The 9439-nt window shown below is 40.3% G+C and overlaps 1 protein-coding gene across 1 annotated transcript; it reads left to right on the top strand.

The window, feature by feature from the left end:
* The first annotated feature begins 10 nt into the window (after nucleotides 1–10).
* gckr (glucokinase (hexokinase 4) regulator) lies at nucleotides 11–8939 on the top strand. Its single transcript, XM_031580781.2, has 19 exons — nucleotides 11–651; nucleotides 1168–1323; nucleotides 1564–1632; nucleotides 1833–1901; nucleotides 2047–2120; nucleotides 3189–3255; nucleotides 4030–4083; nucleotides 4191–4285; nucleotides 4495–4600; nucleotides 4867–4985; nucleotides 5137–5235; nucleotides 5375–5472; nucleotides 5686–5762; nucleotides 5931–6027; nucleotides 6505–6602; nucleotides 6709–6795; nucleotides 7015–7164; nucleotides 7540–7674; nucleotides 8138–8939. Exons 1-19 carry the CDS (start codon nucleotides 598–600, stop codon nucleotides 8261–8263), a joined length of 1830 nt encoding a protein of 609 aa, XP_031436641.1. The 5' UTR covers nucleotides 11–597; the 3' UTR covers nucleotides 8264–8939.
* Nucleotides 8940–9439: the final 500 nt, after the last annotated feature.

Below are 9439 nucleotides of genomic sequence, written 5' to 3' on the forward strand. Positions count from 1 at the left end.
ACGCCTCCAGCATATCAATAACCCAATAACCCTCCGCTGTCCGAGTCCTCTGCGGAACACGCGGATCACCTCCCACAGGTGGGTTGGGTCTCGTTCGTCGCTCGAATCTTTATTGGTGACGTTTCCTCCATAAACCCGTCAATCTCTTACTGATGGTCCACCCCCGCTTACAGTATGTGAAGCATTTCGCTTATTTACAAGATACAGTATTATATATTCTGTCTCTGCGGTGAGTTGTGAAAAATGATTAGATTTCACATACAGATAATGCAAATTTGAATTAATTACTGGCCAATTGCATGCTCTTAATGAAGCTAGATGCTCATATTACATATATCAGATATGATATGAACTATGAGCTTCAGTTTTGCATATCTGCCACTGCCTGACGTATGTGGTGTAGGCTAGGCTACTGCAGCTCAGAGTTCATTTTGTGAACTCTAGACTCTTTCATTTTGAATCTCCCTTCAGTGGGTAGTGGTTGGTCCATTAACCTTACACGAACTAAACTGACCCATCCCTTCAAGCCCCACCACACCATATGACCTGTGAGGGACCAACGGTGCTGTAAGGGTGCTACCATACAGTACGTGTACAATGCCGGGACATCAGGGGGAAACCAGAAGGACTAGAGCTGCACAGGAATGGGAGGTAATATCAGATTTCTGTATAATGACAATAAAGAAAACAGTTGAGGAGCTGCATTTTCCCATAGACACTGCATTTCCAGTTTCTATCAGATTAAGCTTATAATTGACAGATCAATAGAAGAATTGCCTGAACAATAGAAGAGTTTAGCTGTTTTGTTTACATTCTGTACATGTTGCTATGTGAAAGTCCAAACGCTTACAAATTCTGTGAAACACTTGGGAATCAGTTGACCAGCACTACTGCGGTGAGTACATACTGAATCTGGTACGATGAATTACAGTATTTACCTGACATTTTCTCTGGTACCAAATCTACCAAATCCTCTTCTCTTTTGTGTGGTTTGCAGGTGGTGTAACTATATTATTCCTATAAATTCATGGCCTTCCTTTTTTAAATAGCAAATCCAGCTGCCTTGTTAAACCCTAACCCAGCAGAGAGTGACATTAACAAGGAGACACAACTGTGAGTTGACATGGCACGGAACAAAACGTGACAGTAACAGAGTCACCCTGTCAGTCTCCAGGTTACGAGTCACCACTGCCTGTCACGGAGAAATCCAATCCACTGTCCCGTGACATAGACAGGGCGGGACCTCAGCAGATTGTGCGTGTCCTGCAGGAGTGTGATGCGGAGGTATTCCAAGGGGACCTGCAGACAGACGCAGAGTATAAGGTCAGGAGGACAACTCAGTGACAGCTACGCTGAGAAGCATCAGCTGTGTGTGTGTGTGCGTGTGTGTGTGTGTGTGTGTGTGTGTGTGTGTGCCTGTCCCAATTTCCATCTTAATTAAGGTTGTCACGGTTTCCTCTCCTCCATTCTTCACACAAAAAAAATCACAACATTTTTTAGATAGATCATGTGACTTGCCTTAAACTGTGTTGGTAAATATTATGCTATGCTGTGTTACTACAGAGACTCTACAGTGAGTCTGTGGTACAGATTCTGGTGAATGTGGCTAAGAGGGTGAAAACTATTCTCAAGGTATGTAAAGAATAAACCTTTTGTATTTGTGTATGTATGTATGTATGTATGTATATATGTATGTATGTATGTATGTATGTATGTATGTATGTATGTATGTATGTATGTATGTATGTATGTATGTATGTATGTATGTATTTATGTATATATCAATTCAAAATATATCTTGGAACAGGATTTACCTCTCTCACTTTTTAAAGGAACCAGAGAATAGTTTAATTGTCCTCAGTGGCTGTGGAACATCTGGCCGGATTGCTTTTCTTCTATCGGTAAATTAGATTTGATATAATTATCATTATCATTGTATTTTATAGCATTGTAGTATTGTCATCTTGTGTACAGCTTTTGTGTTGCATGTGACATTAATCTATACCAAATGAATGTTGAATCTGAAATTATCCATCTTGTTTGTAGAACACATTCAATAGGATACTTGCAAGGCATCAGCAAAAGCCAGTCTACTCTTACACTATTGCTGGAGGTGATAAGTAAGTGCTTTTCTGTAAGTTACTTTCTAAAAACAAAGATGTTCCCCTAAAATGTTAACAAAAGAATCATGTTAGCCTATGTAAACAGAATACCTAACCTTATACTTACCTTTTCTGAATTTCTGCATGTCTCCATGAGGGGTTTACACTTACGTTCATTACTATCTACTCTATGATTGTTATTTCTGGCTGACATTAACACCCAGTGGTGGAAGAAGTATTCAAATCCTATACTGAAGTGAAAGCACCAATACAACAATGTAAAAATGCTGCGTTACAAGTGAAAAGTCCTGCTTGAAAAGTAAATGTTCCTAAGTATTAGCAGCAAAACGTAGTTAAAGTACTGGTTTGGTCCATACTACAATATATGACATCATTAGATTATAAATGCTGGTAATCATTGTGTAAGCAGCATATTACTGCTGGAGGTGGAGCTAGTTTGAACTACTTGATATACAGTTTATATACTGGGACACGAGATAGATATGAGGGGTTGTGAGAGGGTTAATGGGAGAAGACAGAAGAAAAACATTCTGACACAAAATCTGTTTTCAGTTTTTATGCTTTTTCTCTAATCTTTGATTTTTGGTGAGATGTTGGAGCATTTGATCGTTTATTTATTTTAGACAAATAAGTTTAGACGAAAAGATCACTATTTGGTGAAGCTGTTAACAACTCGAAGACATCTGAAATTTGACCCCAACAACACATTGTTTTTTGTAAGACATCAGAAGCCAAAAAGGTTGGAAACCACTGGTTTAATCTTTAGCAACGTGTTGTATTTTATAGCTTGTTATATTATCCATTGTGTAAAATGTTCACGTTAAAAGTAACTAGTAACTAAAGCTGGAGTAGACAGAACAATATTTCCTTCTGAAATGTAGTGGAGTGGAAGTTTAAAGTACAAAATGGAAGCACTCAAGTTAAATACAAGTACATGAAAAAAACTCACTTACAGTATATGAGTAAAAGTCCTTAGTTACTTTCACTACTGGTAATCCCCCTTTTCTGAATGTGTTGTGAATGCATATGCTGTAACATTATGGTAATGGTTCCCCACCTTCACAGGGCACTGCTGACCTCCCAGGAGGCGCCAGAGGACTCTCCCTCACTGGGAGCACAAGTGCTAGAGGAGGTGAGGAGAGGAGAGGAGAGGGAGGAGAGGAGAGGAGAGGAGAGGAGAGGAGAGGAGAGGAAAGGGAGGAGAGGAGAGGAGAGGAGAGAGGAGAGGGAGGAGAGGAGAGGAGAGGGAGGAGAGAAACAAGATGAGAGGAGAGAAACAAGATGAGGAGAGGATTCAAGCAATTGAGAATAAATTAGGAGAGGGCAAGATGGAAGGCTAGATGGGTGAAGAGTGAGGAGTGAGGGACGGAAAAGAAGAAAAGGACAAAAGCAGAGAAGATCAGAGAAATGTAGGAGAGGAAGGAAGGATGGGATGGGAAAACTTCAAAGAGCTAGAAAGAGACAGCTTGGAGGACTGCAGCTTGAAGAGATATAAGAAATAACTGAATGGTGTGGGTTCTCAAGGTTGTCAGATACTGTATTTTTGGCTGTATCGTCTGTCTCTTAGGATCTTAAAGCCCAATAAAAACCAAGTTATCTAATAATTATGTAATTACACCTCCACAGTGATGAGTCATTAATCACTAACAAACCACACAAAGCTGAGATCTGCTCCACTTCATAGGTCTATATTTTTGGTTGCAGTTGAGTTGTTTCTCTACCAATTATACAGTACAGGCACATATCCCCTGGGGGTGGATGTGCCAGTACTCACCTGCCACCAGCCAGCAGAACAGCTGCTTTGACAGAGGCCTGGATTCGGCCTCTAGACATTGTGGACCATTAGGGATGTAGCCAGCTAAGCACTAGGCTACTGCAGTAAACAGCATGTTTTTTTCTTCTGCAGACATGTGCTGGAAAGAAGCATGTTCTCTTCATTGGAATTTCCTGTGGTCTATCAGTAGGTTTGGGCATCAGATCTGGTAATACAGTGGATTAGTCACTTGGTTGTAAGCCAAATTGTCTGTATCTGCTTAGTAATATAATTTTCTTTTTTTTATGATGAAGGCACCATTTGTTGCTGGCCAGCTCGACTTCTGCTTGAACAATTTGGACATTTTCACACCGGTTCTGATAGGATTCAACCCTGCACACATGGCAAGGTATGACAAACAGAATGACCATGATGACTATCATCCAGATGACGATGATGATTATGGTAGTGGTGGTGGGGATGTTACCATGGAAATCAGATGAACATATTGATGATGCTGCAGATGGTGATAGCTAAAGATGATGACAGAGATTTGGAAGATTTGAATGGAGATAGGAGATACAGACCACTCTTCACTCAGGAATCTCTTCTCCCCAGGGCTGAGCCCATACAAGGGTGGCCGCATACTCTCAGAGAGGTCACAGAGAGGATGCTGGACTTGCAGAGGGGTCAGAGAGCCTTTGTTCTAAACCCAGTGGTTGGGGTATGTACAATTCACAGCTACAATTTATTATGCCGTCTGTAATCTTAATACATGACGAGAGATGAGAATGGAGTGAGATCACTGAGTAACCCCAGCCACCATATCACAAAGTTCATCATCTGTCATCATGGCTAAAGCTGTGGTCCAAATTCATAAAAAGCTAGCCATTTCATTGGACATCATAATCACCGCTCTCCATGTCTCTGTCTTAATACAGTGTATTTGTACTGAAGTCACCATTGTATATTCCTGATTTCCCTTTGAAGCCCGAGGCCATCAGCGGCTCATCTCGAATGAAAGGAGGCACGGCCACAAAGGTCTTGCTGGAGAGCCTCCTCCTGCTGGGGCATAGGGCAGTTCACCGCCACAGTGAGATCAATCACCAGTAGGTCCATCAGCCAGATGAACTTAGAAGCCCTGTTTTCAAATGAACATTGGACGATTCAAATACACATAACCATGATGCATAAATAAATATCGATTAGGATCTTTAATCCTGTTCCATTCAACCCTTGATTTTTTGGCTGGAAAAACAGAGCTGTGTTGGATTGCATAAGAGATTATGAGACGGTTCATGAAATGACATACTCTAAGACTGAGGAATTGGCTGATGTGATTGGAACAGCTGGAATTAGGTAGGTTTAAAGGTACATTTGTACACCATCCACACCATAGAAGCTTCAGGCTCCCTGAAATTATGGATATTTCAATTGTTCATTTGGATGTGTGTGTGTGTGTGTTTGTGTGTGTGCATGCGCCTGTGTGGGTGATCAGCCTACAAAACCAGGGGCATGTTTATTACCTAGGCTGGAAAACTCTGGGAATTATGGGAATCATCGACGCGAGTGAGTGCATTCCCACGTTTGGAGCAGGTATGGAGCTTTATAGATTAGATCTCACTGACATGCTCATTAAGATTAATGTTGTGACGCCTCACATCTGAGACATTATTTACTGTATGTATGAATGGGTCAGGAGGATCTTTATTAGGGCATCTCTGTATTGGTTTGGTGTTCAGACTGTTTAAAAAACCAAAAGCAGGATTCTGTTAGGTTAAAAATACTTTATTGATTGTTTTTCTCCAGACTTTGAGGACATTCGAGGTTTCATGAGTGGGGGTTTCAGTGAAATGAACAACAAAGAGGGAGACTTGTCCTCTCTGGTTTGTATAATTCAGTACATAATGGACAGTTTGCAAAGTGTGTGTTTCTGCTCTAAAACACGTAATCATCCCAGTGACCAAAAGTAAACTAAAGCAAATTTAAGCCCCAATCATCGGTTCTTGTCGTTCTGTCAAATGTTTCATTCTGGTTTTGTCCTCCATTTCTAGGGTCCACAGTTCTGTATCGACCAGAAGGACTTTTTGAGCACCATTTTGCCCAATCTGGGAGAGAACGACACAGTTATCTTCATATTTACTGTGGATGGTAAACTATGCACTGTAGCATTGTTTTTATTGTTATTTTCAATGCATGGGATGTTGATCTGGAGCGGCCCACATACGTGCCAAAAGCTCACCAACACCACACTGACCAACTGTGTTAAAAGGTTAACAGGATGTGTGGATTGTTATTATAAGGTGAAAAATCCTACCTTAAGTAGTTAAGGAATGATGGATTATATGCATTGTCTTTGTTATTTCATAACACTACAATATCATTACATTTTAGATGTGAAATACCACTGTAAACCAACATAATATGGCATCTAACTCAAATAAAATATGCATTGACAAACAATATTTCATTGTACCTTTCACGTAGTTGTTGTAGGCCTCTAAACTTTTTAAACTAAAACTTAAAACTCCATGTATAACCACTATACTGTATATGATCCATAAATCCATGTAACCCTCTGTTAATGTACACAATATAACGTTACAATATTATTTTGATGTGAATCAGAGGATTTTGCTGATGTTGAGAAACTAGCTGGTCAAGTGAAAAGTAAGACCTCAAACCTACAAGCAATTTGTCATGAACATGGAGGCTGCAGATTCCCTGTGAGTGAGCATTGTCACACAGCCTAAACATTTCAGTGTGGAGACACCTATCATTTTCTATACTGTTTGTGTAAGAAATCACGTAGACATTTTTTTCACATTTTAGGTGAACATCAACAATATCTTTGCCTCCAAAATCCTCAGAATTACTTGGACTTCATCAGCTGGTGATGCAGAGGATGGTTTCTTCATGGTATAAACTTCCACAGTGTACACACAAGCATACATCTGCCCTGTGCTCAATACTGGGGACTCATTACGAAAGACATAAATTACATCATAGTCTTTTCCGACAATAAATTATGATAAAATAATATCATACAATTTTGGAAGTTAATAACAGTATGAACATTCTTTGATTCTTATCCTGATATGATTCCCTGTTCCTCTTGCATGTCCCCGGTTCAACCAGAGGCTTCAGTGGGAGCTCTCCACTAAATGGATCCTGAATGCAATCAGCACAGGCGCTCACATCCTGAAGGGAAAAGTCTACAAGAACTACATGATAGACCTCAAGGTCACCAACAGCAAGCTGTACAGAAGGGCCATAGGCATGCTTCAGGTAAGGCTTTCCAATTAACCCTGAGGCGATGGTGTCACGCTGATAGCCCACCAAGACAGAATGAACCTCCATCGTGAGTATTAAATGTTCACTGGCGTACAAAGAAAACCAAGATGAATGGTGATTGAAAACAAATGATTAAATGTAAAATCAGTAAATTAGGTACGGCAATTGGCTGCAGTTTAATCCTATAAAGCTATTCTATGTTATATGATACCATACAACCGAGATACCATACAAGATTACACAGTATTATGCTTTCTTGAACCACCCAGAATCGCTGTATGTTGCACAGATACACGGTATATGTTTTTCACCTGTACTACCTACACAATGTTTTTTTGGTGAAGTGAATGGGCTGTCTCTGGTTCTCAGAGGTTTACAGGCTGTTCGTGGATGCAGGGAGAGAGAGCCCTCCTGAGAGCTCTCTACAGAGTGGAGGAGCTCACCGAGGAGATGATCACAGCGGACGTCAGCAGACACACTCAGGCGGCCAATGCAAGCGACAAGGTTCATATATCACCCCACTCTGTGATTCACTTTTAAGTGCTCCTTCAGGGTCTGCCTCAGGACACATCATTTCTTACTGACTGGAATCCATAACAAAGCTTTGGCAAACGTCCATCTGGCATCGGACAAATACAAGACCTCTGATGGAATTGAATCAGGGTATTTACAGTTTAGTGACGTTTAGTAGCTAGATGGTACAGTTCAATTGCTCCTTTAATTCTACACTCAACATTGTTATTTTGGAAAAGATTATTGTGTGGTGATTGAATGTCTCATCTGTTATGTAGAAATATGCAGGAGTCTGACACTGCCATACACTGGTAAACACAGAAGTAACGGTCACTGAGTTAAACCACTGGGGTTCATACGACACGTGACACTGATTCTGTAGAAGAGTAAAGTGCAGAATGGAGCGTGTTGAGTTGCCTTTTACTGACCGCGATGTGTTGCTGTCCCTTGCCAGGTGGTTCCGACCGCTCTGGTGGTCCTCCAGACAGGCTGCTCGGTGTCCGAGGCCCAGGCCCATCTGAGGGAGGGTTCTGTGGTCAGGGACGCTGTGGAGGCATGCCTGACCTCAGGACGCCACTGACTGCACTCCCACACTGAAATCATCTGACAGCTGTTTAAAGATTCTCTTTGTCATGATCTCCTCTAATAGTTATTCATTATTAATGACTCAATTGCAACCAGTGATATTCTTAGTGTACTTTGAAGATAAATGTGTCAGTAGCAACATAATTGTATATTTAAAAATGTGGGGGGAAAAAAATTAAAACTAGAATGAATATACTGCATCTTGACAGGACTGCTTGTTATTTTCATTACATTGATATGAAAATTAGGTTTAGTTGTACTCTTTGTGGTATTTAAAAAAATAATATGCTGTATTATATTCATGTATAGTGTAATGTAATTGTACAATTTACAACATGTGTTGCTTATGCTTAAGAAATAAATACCACTAGATCAGTAGATTACACTGACACATTAAACAGTCACTGAATCAGTATATTCTAACAAGACTGTAAATGAAAAAAGTACTCAACATAACGTCAGGATACCTGTGAAAGTAGTCATTCAGTACTGTCTGTTACAGTAGCTGAGTAGTAAAAAGGATTAAAACAGGATGTATCTGTACAACCCATGGTTAAACGCAAAGCCCACAGTATTAAGAAGGTCTTAATACCAGGGCCTTCATTGCTTATTCATAACTTAAGAACTGTCAGAATTATGGAGCAGAATAAAACAGAGCACTGTTGGCTTCAGCTTGATCTGCTTTATAAATACAATTTCACCTTCTTTGAGTTCTGCATTGAATAAGTATGGTGCTATGTCACCTGCCAAGACTGAGTCTATTCTTCCACACGCAACTCAAACACTCTGGTGACACTGAATATATATTGATTTGTATTGACATAAGCAACATTTCCAATCACCAAAACCTCAAATGATCATACGTATAGTACAGTAATTTACACAGTCCTTCCACCAAATGACCATACGTATAGAACAGTAATTTACACAGTCCTTCCACCAAAGGGCTTTGCATTCCTCAACTGCACTCCACCTTCTTGAATGACCATCCTGGTGTCAGAGATGGGGTCAGACCAATCATTTATATTTCAACCTCACCCAGTAAAATATAAAATCAACAATGCTAAAACCCTGTTGCCAAAACACCAGAATAAAACCAGACCGTGAGATAACATTGACGCAAGAGTCATTTTCATCCAAAAGAAAAAGTGTAATTGCATATGGCGCTCTC

This window comes from Clupea harengus, chromosome 14 (assembly GCF_900700415.2).
Source record: "Clupea harengus chromosome 14, Ch_v2.0.2, whole genome shotgun sequence".
Classification (NCBI taxonomy): Eukaryota; Metazoa; Chordata; class Actinopteri; order Clupeiformes; family Clupeidae; genus Clupea; species Clupea harengus.

Coding starts and splice junctions, on each gene's coding strand:
- gckr (XM_031580781.2), top strand. CDS start 598: ATGCCGGGACATCAGGGGGAAACCAGAAGGACTAGAGCTGCACAGGAA. Junction 1,324..1,563: donor AGACAGACGCAGAGTATAAG/GTCAGGAGGACA, acceptor GTGTTACTACAG/AGACTCTACAGTGAGTCTGT. Junction 6,796..7,014: donor CAGAGGATGGTTTCTTCATG/GTATAAACTTCC, acceptor CGGTTCAACCAG/AGGCTTCAGTGGGAGCTCTC.